This window comes from Lemur catta, chromosome X (assembly GCF_020740605.2).
Source record: "Lemur catta isolate mLemCat1 chromosome X, mLemCat1.pri, whole genome shotgun sequence".
Taxonomy (NCBI): domain Eukaryota; kingdom Metazoa; phylum Chordata; class Mammalia; order Primates; family Lemuridae; genus Lemur; species Lemur catta.
Genome location: NC_059155.1, coordinates 35170573 through 35186474, shown reverse-complemented (window position 1 = coordinate 35186474; position 15902 = coordinate 35170573). Strand labels below are relative to the sequence as shown.

The 15902-nt window shown below is 42.4% G+C and overlaps 1 protein-coding gene across 6 annotated transcripts in view; it reads right to left on the bottom strand.

The window, feature by feature from the left end:
- Positions 1 to 8913: 8913 nt before the first annotated feature.
- Positions 8914 to 15902, bottom strand: part of LOC123628576 (integrator complex subunit 6-like) — a 59608-nt gene continuing 52619 nt past the window's right edge. For 3 of the 6 annotated variants that reach the window (XM_045538369.1, XM_045538370.1, XM_045538372.1), the window contains 5 exons: positions 15419 to 15561; positions 13374 to 13608; positions 10655 to 10999; positions 9650 to 9743; positions 8914 to 9208 (listed from right to left, as the gene is read on the bottom strand). In XM_045538369.1, coding sequence (XP_045394325.1) covers positions 9100 to 9208; positions 9650 to 9743; positions 10655 to 10999; positions 13374 to 13608; positions 15419 to 15561 — 926 coding nt within the window. In that variant the 3' untranslated portion in view covers positions 8914 to 9099. Of the gene's footprint in view, positions 9209 to 9649; positions 9744 to 10654; positions 11000 to 13373; positions 13609 to 15418; positions 15562 to 15902 lie in introns of those variants that run through there. The other 3 variants (XM_045538371.1, XM_045538373.1, XM_045538374.1) reach the window with 2 other exon arrangements.

Below are 15902 nucleotides of genomic sequence, written 5' to 3'. Positions count from 1 at the left end.
AAAATGCATTATTAGAGTATAAAGGGTCATTATACAATAATCAAAGTTTATTTCTCCAGAAACATTTAACAATTGTATAGTTGTATGCACCTAATAAAAGTCTCAAAATATATAAAGCAAGAATAAGTAGAACTCTTGAAGAAAATTGAAAAATCTGCTATTATTGTGGGAGATTTTAAACACAATTCTCTCAATTATCATTAGTGCAAACAGAAAAAAAATTAGTAAACACATAAATGTGAACAACACAATTAACAAGCTTGATTTATAGCTATTTGTGGAAACTTGTACCCACAACGAGAATATAAATTCTTCTCAACCACGTGTGCAAAAATGGACCACAGTCTCAACGATGTTCACATACGTGGTAGTTTTGCGAAAAGAGCATTCTTTAACTAAAATTGAGTTAAATTGGAAGTCAATAGCAACAACAACAAAATGCATTCAGAAATTTGAAAACACTCTTATAAGTAACCATTGAGAAATGAATGATTAAATATATTACATATGGGGCCAGGCACGGTGGCTCACGCCTGCAATCCTACACTCTGGGAGGCCGAGGGGGCCCGATCCTTTGAGCTCAGAAGTTCGAGACCAGCCTGAGCAAGAAGGAGACCGGGTCTCTACTAAAAAAAAAAAAATAGAAAGAAATTAGCTGGACAAGTGAAAATATACATAAAAATTTAGCAGGGCATGGTGGCGCATGCCTGTAGGCCCAGCTACTCGGGAGGCTGAGGCAGGAGGATCGCTTGAGCCCAGGAGTTTGAGGGTGCTGTGAGCGAGGCTGACGCCACGGCACTTTAGCCTGGGCAACACAGTGAGACTCTGTCTCAAAGAATATACATTTTACATATGGCATCAATGTAGGTTCATCAGTTGCCACGGGTGTAGCCGTCTGGTGGGGGATAGTGACAGAAGCTGTGACTCAGTGTATGGCTGAGAAGTGATTGGGACGTCACACCAGTAGAACTCACTGGAAATGCACCCTCCGGAATTTGAGATGTAGCACCGAAGAAAGAATCCCTTCACCAAGGGCTAAGACGGACTGCCCCGAAAAAGTTTCTCCTGAAACATTGCTGCGATAGAGTGCGTTCAAACAGCTGCCCACTACAGAGCGTAAATATTACAGAATACTCAAATATCCACCCCCCGACACGCAGACACACACGAGACGCAGCACTCAACGGAAAGTGTTCCCATCCCCACTGCTGAAATCCCTACCTCCGTGAGGGAGCCTGGAAGCGCCTCACACGGTGCCGGCAAACCTGCTGTGGAGCACCAGCACTGGTGGAACTTTCTAGAAATCTGCCCTCTGGGAGCGGGTGGAAATGCGCTCCCTAGGGTGTCTGGGAAATATGTGCATGGAGGGGGGGCGCGAGGGGGGGCGTGGGGGGCGGGCATCTCAGCAGGAGCGCTCAGATATGTCGCTGCCCAAGGGGGATGCAAGGGAGCCTGCTGGCCCAGAGTGCTTCTGGCCACCGTGCCCTGCCCCGACTGGGCACTGGGAAGCTGCCTGAGGTGCCAGAGCCTGGCGGGGACAAGCCTCCTGCCCAGCAGGGCCTGCAGTGCCAGCCTGCCACAGCCAGGAAGCCCCTTTCCCTTTAACCGTCTCTGTCGCCCTCTACAGACAATCTTCGGTGACAACTGCCACAGCAAAAAGAATGAAGGGACTCAGAACCTTTCCACAGAGCAGCAGAAAGGGGACAATTCAGAGCTGCCAGGCTATATAACGGGCACACTGCATTAGCAGATTCAAGGAGGAAAGTCATACGATCATCCAATCAACGCAGAAAACACCTGTGTTCCAATGCAACAGCCACTCGTGAAGAAAAATTAAAGGCATTTAAGAAAGGTCTCTACGGGAAACCCCCGGCACACATTATTCCCGGGGGAGGAACATTAAAAGCATTCTCTGTCACCTCACAAAGGACACACTTGCCCACTGTCATCCCTTCTGGGCAGCACTGCACCGCAGGAGTTGCCGGCTCGCACCTGAAGAGAGTAGGTGGGGCTGTTCACGCAGAGCCAGCTCTCAGTTTACCTGAGCGCCAGCTCTGAGAATGGCGCTTTGCAGGGAGTTTGGGGACGTGTCATGTAGTGACAGTTGTCTGGACACACACATTCTAGGGGAGCTCCAACCAGTAGCCCCCTCCAGAGGCTGAGAGTTGGCTGGCGCTCAGAGCCACCACTGCTGTGAGCTTGTTGGTTTCAAGGCTACCACGGAGCTGAGGGAAGAGGGCAAGTTAAAACGCCACCAAGCTTGCTGTGCTCACTGTGATTTAGCTATTTTTATTGAATAAACATTCTTCAGAATGCTGCAGAGCTTCGTTATTTTCCCGTGTCCTGCAAATGTTCATGTTGACAATATTTGCCACTGTTTTATAGAGGAGTGGATTTCCACAGGACTTTCCACCTGATTCCAGAGCTGTCTCTTCCTGTATGTTACATTGTAAACTAAGTACAAATCCAACAAATGAGATTATAAAGAATTTATGTTATTTATCTCTCTCTACTTTTTGGTTTGAAAGCTAACATAGGTGGTGTCTGCATATTGTTCACCTGTATGGGTAAAGCAGGCCTCAGGTAGAGTGACGTGGCGTCCTCATAGCCCACTATGACCTCAAACTTCTGCACTCAGCGGACCCTTCTGCCTCAGCCTCCCAAGGAGCTAGGACTACAGGAGCGTGCTCCCAAGCCTGGCTAAGTTTTCTATTTTTAGTAGAGATGGGGTCTCTTTCTTGCTCAGGTTGGTCTCGAACTCCTCAGCTCCAGCAATCCTCCCACCTGAGCCTCCCAGAGTGCTATGATTACAGGCCTGAGCCCTGGCGTTTGGTCAAAAATGCTCTGCCTTTTAAAGGGCTCATATATGTAGGCTAGCCCCATCCACAGAATCCTACTATAATATATAGGTTAACAGATTAGTTAATTTAAGTGCATCTGCAAAATCGCGTTTGTCATGTTCTGCAACATAATCAAGGGGTGAAGTTCATGGGGACCATTTTAGGATAGGGCCAGGCATGGGGGATAAAGTTCCGTAGCGGGAGTCCGAGCCAGGGTATTTTGGCCACTCCTTCATGGAACTTACTTTCGCCCTCAAGACCTGCTGGAGTCCGATCTTGTACATGCCACTTGCATGTGATAACAGGGTGCTCCTGCACACACACAGCGCTATGACTTGGTGAGTCAGGAAAAAGCCAGGTTAGGCTGGGCAGTTCAGGTGGCATGGCAATGTGTCGTCCCAGGGTCAAGGGCTCAGTGTCTACTAAGGCCCATCAGTAAGCCAAATGTTTCTCAAAAGGACCAGAATGGCGTTATGTCTCTAGGAAACTAGTGCCAGTTCAGGGCTGGGGTCTGTAGTAAAGTTGCCCATTTCCGCTCCCCAGTGCACCATCACCCTAGTAATGGGTTTCAGGGCTTTTTGGGTAAGAATGGGAGAACAAGTAATGGTATGAACCTTTTCAGTGTACCAGTGTCCTTCCTCAAGAAGCCTCCCCTTCATACCTACGGTTTTGGATCTTTAACCAAGTCAACTCTGGGATTTGATTGATTCAGAGACCCTTAATGATAATGAGAGTAAGGAGAATATTCAGAAATGCAGAAGATCCTGTAAAGCACCTCTTAGTGCTCCTGCGTGCAGTGATCAAAGTCAGTGGAAACTACAACACCCTTCTTCATCCAGGACTGCTAATGGCCATGAAACTCAGGAATGTAGGTGTGTGTCACCCCAACAGGAAGAGAACCACCACCAGGGACCTGCTTGCTGAGGACAAGGGGACTATGGAATGAGGAGTGGAAGAGGTGCCCTCATGACCATATGGAGAAACAAGGACTATAATAATTAGGAATATTACTTCCTTAACTTCATATGAATTCATTCACACATCTATTAACCAAACATTTTTGGTTTTGACCCCCTCCATCCCCTTAGCTGTCAACATAAAGTGTATTACCAAGAGTTAACTGTATTCCTAAGTATTTAAATACAGGATATTAAAGGCAGGGTGTAAAGCAGGTAGCAGAAGAATGAACAAGTCCTCAAGACAACAACTGGACTTTGCATTCTCTTTAGGAAGAAGGTTAATGTGTTATCATTTGTGAGCAGAGAAACTTGTCTCTTGTCAGACAGAGATACAACTTAGTAATTGTCTTTATTTAGAGGTTGGGTATGGTTTCAGGAGATGTGCGTCGGTACCCAGATGAGAAGAGGTATCCTAGTAAAGTGTCAACTTGACTAAATGAGTTCATTACAGGTAATTGCCTTTCCTGTATGTTTCCAGCTAGAGTATACCACAGGGAGGTTCTTCAGAGATTTGGAGAATGTGCAGGACGAGAAGCAGCAGCCATCCATTGCTGCTAGTTTGCTGATTCACCTTTTGCCATGAAGGGACAGCTAGGCCTGCGATTCCTCTATCTTCCACTGGATTCTCCTTCAATTTCTATAACTTTTGCATGAGGTCTTTGTGTTTAGCTCCATTAGGCAGGGTCCTAGATTCCACTGAATACATTCTTGTCACTAAGGTCAGAGGTCACAAGAATGAGACATATTTATCTGTCTTTATGGGGTTCCGGATCACGTTTGCGGGTTTTAGCCTATTTTCTCCCCTACCTCGGTGGAGGTGACTGCAGCCTTATAGAGACTTCTTTCTTAACTGCATTCCACAATTAAGAAGGCCAATTTTCTGTAACAGCAGAAATAGCAACAACAAACATATATATCCCTTACTCATTCTGCTTCTTCAGTTGAACTCTGATTGATATAGGCAGGAAGATCACTAAAACTTCATTAGCCTTATTATCCACCTGCTTCTAAATTTTGCTTGTTTCCCCCTGTGCTGATATCAATATAATAATAGGTCTCTATATGTCTCTATGTAGATAGGCACTTTTTGAAATTCTATCTTTCATAAATTCCTTGGTATTCAGTTCAACATTTTTGAATCAAGCATAACCAAATACCATTACGGATGGTAACTGATTGCTTTAAATATCACCATACGTTCCATGATCTTGTCTGTCAGGAATTTGAGTGGCGCTGGGATGGAGAATCATTCTGCTCCACGTGGCATCAACTGCCATCACTCAGTGGTGTTCAGATGGCAGCCGGGCTGCTCTGGGGAGTTTTGTTGTTGTTAGAATAAAATACACACAACCTACAACTCATCATTTTAACAATTTTAAAGTGTACAATTCAATGGCATTACAGGACACCCACAATGTTATGCAGCCATCACACAACTATCTAGTTCTGGAATTTTGGGGTACCCCAAGGGGAAACTCTGTACCCACTGACACTCACTCCCAATTTCCCCCTCTCCCTGGCCCCTTGCAAGCACTAACATACTTTATCTCTGTAGATTTGCCATTTCTTGATATTGCCTAAAAATGGAATCATAATATGTGCTCTGTTTTCTGTCTTCTTTCACTTCGCATAATGTTTTCAGCGTTCCCCATGTTATACCATGCATCAGTACTTCATTCCCTTTCATGGCTGAGTAGTACTCCATTATATGTATATATCACTTTCTGTTTATTTACTCATCTATTGATGGACATTTGGACAATGTTTACCTTTTCTCCTTTGGGAATAGTGCTGCTATGAACAATTGTGTGCAAGCTTTTGACCACCTCTTCTCCAATTCTTTGGGGTACATACATGAGAATAGAATTTCTGGGTCATATATATGGTAATCCAATGCTTAATTTTTGAAGAAATGTTTTCCACAGTGGCTTCACCATGTTGCTCTCTCAACAGCAGTGTGCGGTTTCCAATTTCTCTATATTGTCATGAACATTTCTGTTTTCCATTTTGAAAAATTATGGCCATTCCAGCAGGTGTGAATTGCTATCTCGTTATAATTTTGATTTGTGTATCCCTAAAGAACAATGATGTTGAGCATCTTTTCCTGTGCTTGTTGGTTACTTGTATATACCATCTTATCCGTATCACAATGGCCACTATTAAAAAGTCAAAAAACCAATAGATGTAGGCATGGATGCAGTGAAAATGAAATGCTTATACACAGTTGATGGGAATGTAAAGTAGTACAACCTCTGTGGCAAACAGTATGGAGACTCTGCAAAGAACTAAAAAAGGAGACCTACCATTTGATCCAGCAATCCAACTACTGGGTATCTCCCCAAAAGAAAATAAGTGATTTTATAAAAAAGACACCTGCACCTGAATGTTTATAGTAGCACAATTCACAATTGCCAAGATATGGAATCAACCTAAGTGCCCATCAACTGATGAGTGAATAAAGAAAATGTGGTGTGTATATCTACACCATGGAGTACTACTGAGCCACAAAAAGGAATGAAGTTATGTCTTTTGCAGCAACTTGCATGGAACTGGAGACCATTATCTTAAGTAAAGTATCTCAGGAATGGAAAAATACCACATAGTCTCACTTGTAAGTGGGAGCCAAACGAGGGAAATATAGGGTCCTAAAGTGATGTAATGGACAATGAAAATTAAGAAGGGGAGGATAGGAGGGGGTGAGGGATAAAAATCTACCTATTGGGTACAATGTACACCATTCTGGTGACAGGTACAGTAAAGGCCCAGACTTCAGCATGACAAATTCATCCATGTAACAAAATACACTTGTACCCCCTAAATGTCTGGAAATTAAAACCAAGTCTTTGTCTACTAAGTCCAATTGCAATGCCTTCTGAGGGATACTTTCTGTTCATTTTTCTTCTCCCCCTATCATAGGTCCATCCTTTCTTATTCCTTTGTATGCCTCCTCTTTTAATGAAAACTGAACATTTTTAAATATTATGATAATGGAAATTCTGACAAATCCCCAGGATTTATTGTTGTCATGTGGCTTTGGTTGTTTTTTTAAAGTCACTTGTGTGAACTACTTTTGTAAAGACTGTATTTTTTGTTGTGTATGGCTCCTGAAGTTTCTTTTCCCTGAGCTTAGTGATCAACTAGTAGTTCAACAGAAATTGCCGCAAATGCCTGGAACAAAAAATAAAAGAAAATACTTTCCAGGTCTTAGTAGACTAGCTCTATCAAAACACTCCTTCAACACTTACCCATGTTGTTTATAAGTTTGCCTTAGTATTCACTTCCTGCTTGTGCTGAGTCTAAAGATTAGCCAGAGGTGAAATCTTGTGGTCTTTTCAGGTCTTTTCTGGGTGTGAGTCTTGCCCTGGGCATGCACATGGTTTTCCAGATACCCAGGTATACATGGGAGAATGTTACAGCCCTTATTCTCCAAAGTATCTTAGTCCCCAGCTTTTCCTCCCAGTCTTTTGTCATATCTATTGTTTGCCCTAGGCAGCAGCAGCTTATTCATTTGCCTTTAAATGTTTTTGAGAAATATCTTCCACATAGCTGCTTCTGCACCCTGAGAGAGTTTGGAGTTAGGTAAAACAAAGGCAATCAATCCCCTTGTGTCATTCCAGGGAGAACCCCAGAGAGGGTTAGACTAATGCAATTCCTTGGGAATAAGGTCCTCTTTCTTCCCTCCAGAAACAGGAACCCATACTTGGAATGTAGGCTGCCATCTTCAAAACCACTGCCATGCCAGGGAGGGGAATGGGGCAAGGGTAGGTTGAAATGCCACAAAACTCCATCATGTTTCAGTGACTTTTCTCCTGATCCAGCATTCACTTAGTTCCTGTAAACCTTCAACTATATTCTAGAGGTCCAATAAATTTGATTCCGACAGGGTTTTTTTCCAGTGTTTTCTGAAGGGACTGGCTCCCCGAATACCCTGCTCTGCCATTTTCCCTAACATCTCTCAGTCCTGTGAGTGATGTTTTGAAGTTTAAATCCTTATGTTAATATCTTAATTTGTTTAATAGTGTGTGCTTATTTCTGAAAAGAATAACAAATCTCAAGAAACACATAACTAGAAATTTCTCCAGCATTAATGAACTTGTGAAAAATCAATAAAATGATTTATTTTATATATGCAAAGTCAAAATCTCTTTGTACACTTAAATTTTTGCAAATTAATACAGACATAACAATACTGCTCCATATAAACTTTTGTATAAACATTAAAGGAAATATACACGTTATTTTTTTTTTAGTGCTTCCAAAGCACAGAGCATAAGTCCACCCTGAAGACTTTCTATCATCACATGCAAGAACAAATATCAGAGGTTGGGGCAGGCTCAAGTGCACTTTGTAATGTCTTTAGAAAAAATTAAAGAGAGTAGGAGGTAGATTGTTTGGTGACTCTCCCTGCCCCTTCCCACAGAGAAATAAGTTTCTTGAATAGCAGCTTCTTACTCTTTGATTCAAACTATCCTGAATATTGCATGGTTTAAAAGGCACAACTAGGAATTGTTAAAAACTTTGTTCAGCACACACAAGAATATCACTTCATTCTGTACACCTATTCTTTCTAAAGGACATAATAAAAGCACCAGGTAGTGCTCCACTTACAGGTAGCCCCTAGTCACTCTGAAAATGCCAGGAATGGCAAAGTTCAAATGAGTTAACCCTTATTATCTGGGGTGGGGGCAGCAGTGTTTACTGAATTTAGCCTGCTAAATTAATCACATCCCCTTACTCAATTGGGAAAAGAAACAATAAAATAAAAAATTAATACTTTCAAAAAGTTCTTTAGGCAAAAGCTTAGCTTTTACTGCCAGATAATTTTTTTTTTTTTTTGAGACAGAGTCTCACTCTGTTGCCCGGGCTATAGTGAGTGCCGTGGCGTCAGCCTAGCTCACAGCAACCTCAAACTCCTGGGCTCAAGCAATCCTACTGCCTCAGCCTCCCGAGTAGCTGGGACTACAGGCATGCGCCACCATGCCCGGCTAATTTTTTCTATATATATATTTTAGTTGGCCAGATAATTTTTATTTCTATTTTTAGTAGAGACGGGGTCTCGCTCAGGCTGGTCTCGAACTCCTGACCTCGAGCGATCCACTCACCTCGGCCTCCCAGAGGGCTAGGATTACAGGCGTGAGCCACCTAGCCCGGCCAACTGCCAGATAATCTTTAAAAAAAAAAGCTCCACTGCTTTCTGACAGCATCTGGAAGGCAATTCCCTTGACTCAAACATTCTAGGAGGCTTCACATTCCATCTTATAGCACAGAGAACTTGTCATTTTTTCACATCTGTCTTTGCATTAACATGATGATCTGCTGTTGATGTGATTAATGTTGTTGAGAAGGTGGTAGGAATCTATTTTTTCTAGTACCTTCTCAAGGTACTGAATTAACACTCGTCTTTTAAACCTGAAAATAAAGAGAAATTTTATTAACCAGAAGATACTTAAAACACTTACGATGTGCAAGGCACTGTGCAGGATACGAAGTGAAGTTTACAATCTACATGGGAAAGATATGGTTTAGCAAATATCAGTAGTGCCAAGTGAGGGCCCAAGCCTACCTCAGACTATGGTAAGCCTAGAAGGATGAAAGAGTTGAATTCAGAATATTCATAATATTCAGGTAATATTAATCCAAATACTTTTGGAGACAGCCTTAACTATGAGTGAGGACCAGGGTTTGAGAAAAGCAAGGCAGAGCCTGTTCCTCTCTCTCCTGCATTGGGCTCTACTGCAAAAAAAAAAAGAAAAAAAAAAAGAAAAACACCCCAAAACCAAACAACAACAACAGCAAAAAAAAAAAAAAAACAAAAAAACCCAAAATGGAAAAGTTCCTATTTATACCCACCTTGCAGCTTCCTTGATGGTAAATTCAACAAACTGTTTTTTCATCTCCAGAGGTCCTTGTACTTCTTCAAGCAAAATGAAAATTCTTTCATACTCTGAAGATATTTAAAAAAATTCAGTATTTTTATAAATATAAATGGGAAATAAAATTCAACTGTAGTATATCCTCAATATCCTCAATAATCATTCTTCATGGGTGGAAAGTTAAGTTTAATTTGTATTTTAAACATGCAAATCAAAATATCTGCACACATCTACTAAGGAAACTCTTGTAAACACTAACCAAATGTGGTAGGCTGAATAATGGCTGTCCAAAGATGGCCACATCCTAATTACTGGAGCCTCTGAATATGTTACCTTATATTATAAAAGGGACTTTACTTTGCAGATATAATTAAGTAAAGGATCTTGAGATCAGGAGATTATCCAGGTTTATGCAGATGGGCCCAATGTATTCACAAGTATCCTTATAAGATGGAGCAATAGCGTTAAGGTCAGAGAGGAAATATGTAAAAACAGGAGTAGGTCAGAGAGGTGAAAAAGTACTAGTGCTGCTGACTTGAATATGAAGGAAGGGACCATCGGCCAAGGAATACAGGTGGCCTTTAGAAGCTGGAAAAGGGAAGGAGAGAGATTCTCCCTAGAGCTTACAGAAGGAACGCTGGCCTGCCAACATCTTCATTTTAGCCTAGTGAAAATGATTTCAGAACCGTGACTTCCAGAACTGTAAGATAATAAATTTGTGTTGTTTTAAGCTACGAATTTTATGATAACTTGTTAGAGCAGCAAAAGGAAACTATTATAAGTAAGGGGGGGGAAAGAAAAGTGCATAATGTAAAAGGGTATATTGTATCTTTTTACTTAAAGCATGAGGAATTGCTTTAAATTATGTGTAAACCCAATACTGCCTTAAAATGCACCTTAAGAGGTGCTTGAATGTATTGTGAATCAGAGAACGAGGGGGACCTCCTGCCGCATTATTGATAGATGTTCTTTCACTACTTACTTCGTCCAAACTTTCGGACTTCCTTCATTAATTGATGTTTTATATCAGCATTGATTCCTTGTGCCATAGCAGGAGTTATTTGCAATGTATTTGGCATAGTTCGTTCATCTACAGAGAGATTGCAGTTTTTGGCTCCTCCTCCAAGTGTATTACTACCAGGTTTGTGAATCAGCCCATCTTTGCTGAGACTAGTGAAGTCATCAGAGAGAGAATCCAACTGGTTGGCTGGAATACCATCTCCTGCCATGTTCATAAGCTCCAGTGGAGATTTTGACAGGAAGCCATCAGGTGGGGATTGACCATTTTCCATCTTCTCCTCATGGACATCGTGAATGACAGTAGCATCTGGAAACCAAATTAAGAAGTTGATCTGTGAGGTAGATGCATTATGTCAACCCCACAGGTATGTCCCTGAGTTCTTCAGCTTCTAGGAAATCATTTATTTCATAAAGCAGGAGGAAACACCTGGTGGAGATCTGAGAGCCCTCAAATTCAGCTCAAGAAATATAATACAACAAAACCACCTTCTTCCCTTCATGACACTATGAATACATATGGAAACCAAGTAAGACAGTACAATAAACACACATTCATAGATCCCTGGTACTCATGGTTTAGTGTTAGCTTGTTATGCTTTATAAACTGAAAATCAGCAAGTCTCAATTGATGTCAAGATTTCTATAATTTACCTATAAACTGCCATGCTGTACTGAGCTGGAAGCCAGACTGAGTGTGCCCCCCTCAACCTGCCTCCTCTCTATCTCAAATATTCTGAGAAAATAGAGGCAGCCATTAGGGCTGAACACTATCTCCTCACCCTCATGGGCAAGTCAGGCAAGAAGTGCACAATGGGCAAAGGAAAGCAGCAGAGCTGGGCTGGCCTTAGGGAAGGAGCCTGCAGGCCCCTGGGAGAGCAGCAGAGGGAGCCCAGGGGCCACACATGGCTGGGCAGAGCCTTCTGAGGCGATGTCCTTGGGCAGGGCCTGGAGGAGGGAAAGGTGGAGGGAGCACTTTGGACTGCGTGGAGGGCAAGGGGCAGGGGCCACCGTGGGGCTGCCTGGCACGATGGAGCGTAGGACAAAGGGAGCCAGGAGGAGCCCCATGGGACACGTGTTAGGAGCGCAAGGCGGCAGAGGGGCCAGGCCATGCAGAGCCTTGCAGACTAGAGTCAGGAGCTCAGGGTATGTGCTGAGTGCTTAGGAAAGTTGAGGATGGGTTTTCGGGAGGGACATGGCATGATGTGACTCGTGTGCTGAAACAATCACTCTGGCTGCAGGATTAGAGCATGGGTTAGACCAGGGAAAGAAGGGGAATCAGACTGATAAGAACCTATTGTAACAGCTCAGTGAGAGATCACGGCAGAGTGGAATAGAGGGAGAGAGAGAGATGGTGAGATTTAGGGATTATGTTGAATGTCCAGTTTCCTGGACTTGCTAAATGCATCAAAGTGAGAAAAGAATAAAAAAAATCATGATTACTCTAAGGTTTGTCACCTGAACAACTGGGTAAATAAATAACAGTGCCAGGGGTGTGCAGGAGCCAGTGAGTGCACTACTACACATGAGGTTGAATCATGCCCCATTCTTCCTGACTCTGGTTCAGTGACCTCAGGTTGATAGCTTGCCACTGATAATATAGTGTTATTCGCACTAGGGAAATCTGCAAACGTGACAGTCCAGAGCTTCTCTACCCTCCCAAGCCCCTGTGAGTGTTATAGCTTCACTGGCACATTGCTGGATGGTGTCGTTAAGTGCAGTGTGGAAGGCAGTGAGTGGAGCTGTCGTGGAGAGGGGCAAGGTCAGGAGTTCAGTTGAAACACATGAAACCTACTGAGTGTGATATGTCTACTAGACACCTAAGTGGCGATGCTATGTCCATAGTTAAATGTGAGTCTGGAGTTGAGGAGCAAACTGTAGTCTAGAGGCACAAATTGATATTGGAGTGGTTGAAATATAAATCAAACTTAAAGCCCCAAGACTGCATGGGATCACCTAGGGAGAGAGTGCACCGAAGAGAAGGGTCCCAGAATTGAGCGTTGGGGCCCTATAATATGTAGAGGTGGGAAAGAAAGGGAGAAACCAGAAAGAGGATGGAAAGGAGTTGTTTGTAAAGAGAAAACAAAGCCCTAGGAGCTCTGGCATCTGGGAACCCAAGAAGGTTTCCCTGGTGAATAACTGCATCAAATGCTGCTGAGCAGGAATGGCGTATGGCAGGCACTGGGAACCTTGATGAGAACTTTTAGTGGGGTGGAAGAGAGAGACACCAGGCTGCACCAGGTTAGAGTAGGAACAGGAGGTGAGAGCAGAGGGAGCAGGTGCACAGCCGCCCTACTGCCTCAGAAACCTGCTCTATCCTCCTTGCTCTTGCAGCCTCTCCAAATGGTTGGAGCAAACACACGCACATCTCTCCATTTCTTCATTAATTACTGTGTTATTTACTTCCTAAGTACTGTATTAATTACTGTTAATTACTATGTTAATGACCCTGTCTTAATTACTGTGTAATTATGGATCTTTCCCTCCTCATATAGACTGAGATCCCTGAACTAGGGTCACTGCCCCACATGGGGCATATTGTACCTACCACATAGATGATTTAGCAATGGTTTACTTAATGAATGAAAACAGAACACAACAGAAAGGAATAGAAAGGAAAATAAAAGTGTTTAGTGTCTTAGTCCTCTAGGAGCCATAAGGAAATCACAACCACTACTCTATACCTGTATGTACAAGGGTGGGTTTTATGAGGTTTGGATAAGATGGGAACCACGAGGCTGAGGGTGGTCCCTTTCCGCCCACATGGTTAGTTACAGTAGGTGGTGTTTGTGGTTTCCTCAACAGCAGGGACATACTCCGCCTTCTCTTTGATGACATAGGACTGTTGGGTTCTCCAGGACGTTTCACTTTGTTTTGTGGCCCTGCTACAAACTCATCTGCTTCATCAATCATCATTCCCTAAAAAACATCAATGAACATATTCCATGAAAGACAAAAATTCAACCTTTACAAAACTGCAAGCACTCTTAATATGCATGCATAATCAATCATGTATTACATCACTAATGTAAGCCTTAATCATGGGCCAAAGATTGACCACACTCCATACCAATTCTATTCTCAGAAAATGCAACTCAATTTTAATCCACTCTAAGTGGAACAAGGAGTAAACTAACATACAAGGTGTTGTTCAAGGCCAAACATACCATGATAATGATTGATCAGAAAGTTTAGGAAGGAGCAGCTCTAATCAACCAGAATGGGGTAAAGCCACAGTCAGTTACCTTTTTGAAGAAGTACAAACTATTTTGCATCAAACCGTGGTAGGGGAAATAATTTCCTTTTTTGGTGCCTTTGTGCTTTAAACTCATCATTAAGAAACACTGATTATCACTGTACAGGATGCTGCATCGATTGTGAAAGACAGGTAGATGGAAAATGTAATTCTCCCAACTGCAACCTCACAGGGATTCAAATATATTTACCTTGGTGCTGGGCAGGGACTGAGGAGGCTTTTCACTCTTGGGGGTAGATAGAAGATGAGAGCCAGCCACACAGAAGGTTAGCTAAAAGCTGTTCTCATCTAAGCATGACCCAAGAACATATGCCCACCTTTTTTGACAAAAACCATGATAAATGACATTTCCAAAGGATTTTTTTTTTTACCCATACGCAGTACAGAGAGCGGAAAACATTTTCACTGAGCATTTACTACATGTCTGGCAATATTCTAAACATTGTACATATACTAACTCATGCAATGTCACGCAGAGTTCTATCAATTAGGTGTAATTATTATCCCTAATACTACAAATGTGGAAACCAAGGCATAGACAGATAAAGAAAACCTCCAGTTAATTGAGGATTGGAGTGAGGTGGAATACCTTGGGTCTAGTTTGGCCACAGAAGAGATTATTGCATGTTCTGAGCCTTTATACCAATGGTCTCCTCTGTGAGTGCAGATATAGTCTCATCTGTTTTCATGCTTAAATAGTCAAGTCAGTATATCTCACATGTACACACACAGACACACACACACAAACACATGCCCCACATTTATTTATTTATTTGTAGAGATGGGGTCTTGCTATGTTGCCCAGGCTGGTCCCAAACTCCTGGGCTCTAGTGATCCTCCTGCCTCAGTCTCCCAAGTAGTTGGGACTACAGGTGTGCACCACCATGCCTAGCTCAGGCCCCACATTTAGATCTTTAGTAGGACAATTCAAATAAAGCAACATCATCTATACTGCATATTTCAAAGGAAACACTCATCATTGTCTAGATTGAGCACTATAGATATGAATCATGGAAATAGAGGAAATAAATGGTGATCTCAATATTAAAAAAAAATTAGTATGTGGTGGTGGGAATGAATATAGACTCTGGAGCCAGAAAGAGGTGGGTTCAAATTCTGGCTCTTACCAGCGACGTCACAGAGTAAAGCATTTGACTACTGTGAGCCTTGATTTCTTCTTATTAAAGGACAGACAGTAACATTCACCTTGCAGAAAGGTTGCAAGCATTAAATGAGATCACTTAAAACACCAGCTCCTACTAGATACTCAATAAACGACAGCTATAATTTTATTCAACCAACACACTCTGGCATCAGGAGGCTCCGACTTTCCATCCACAAAGAGCTTTGGTGTCATATTTTATCTTTTAAGCAAATGAAGAAGAGACTCTCACTTGTATTCATCTTGCCAGAAAGAAGAGAATTATAGCAAGAATATCACAATTTAGGCAGACACAGAAATAGGTATACTACCTTCTTATCTTGTTTAAATGGATTGCCAAAAGTATGCAGTCTTTTTGGTTGATCTGGATCGATCTCTCGTAGTGGAGAAGGCAACGTCTTCAGATATTCCTGATAGTTACCCATTTGTGCAACTGGAACACTATGAAGGGAATCTGCAAAATCACCAGAAAAGAAATTAATGCTATATAGCTGAAGTGTATGATCCTTTTGAGATGACATGATCATAGTTTGGCTTAGTAATGTGTACCTTGGTATCAAATAGAGTCCAAAATCTCGAATCTGGCATTCTGGGATCTAGAATCACCTCTCTTCCTCCCAATCATTACTTAGTCTACCATTACTACTGCCTATAGGCTCACATCACTAGAACCACAACAACTCTCTTACCTTCAAACCAGGTTTGAGAAGGGGATGACCTCCCATATACTGCCATCCCAATTGAAAACACCACATATTGTCCGCATTTTGAACAGCTTAGGCTCTGTGGCATTCT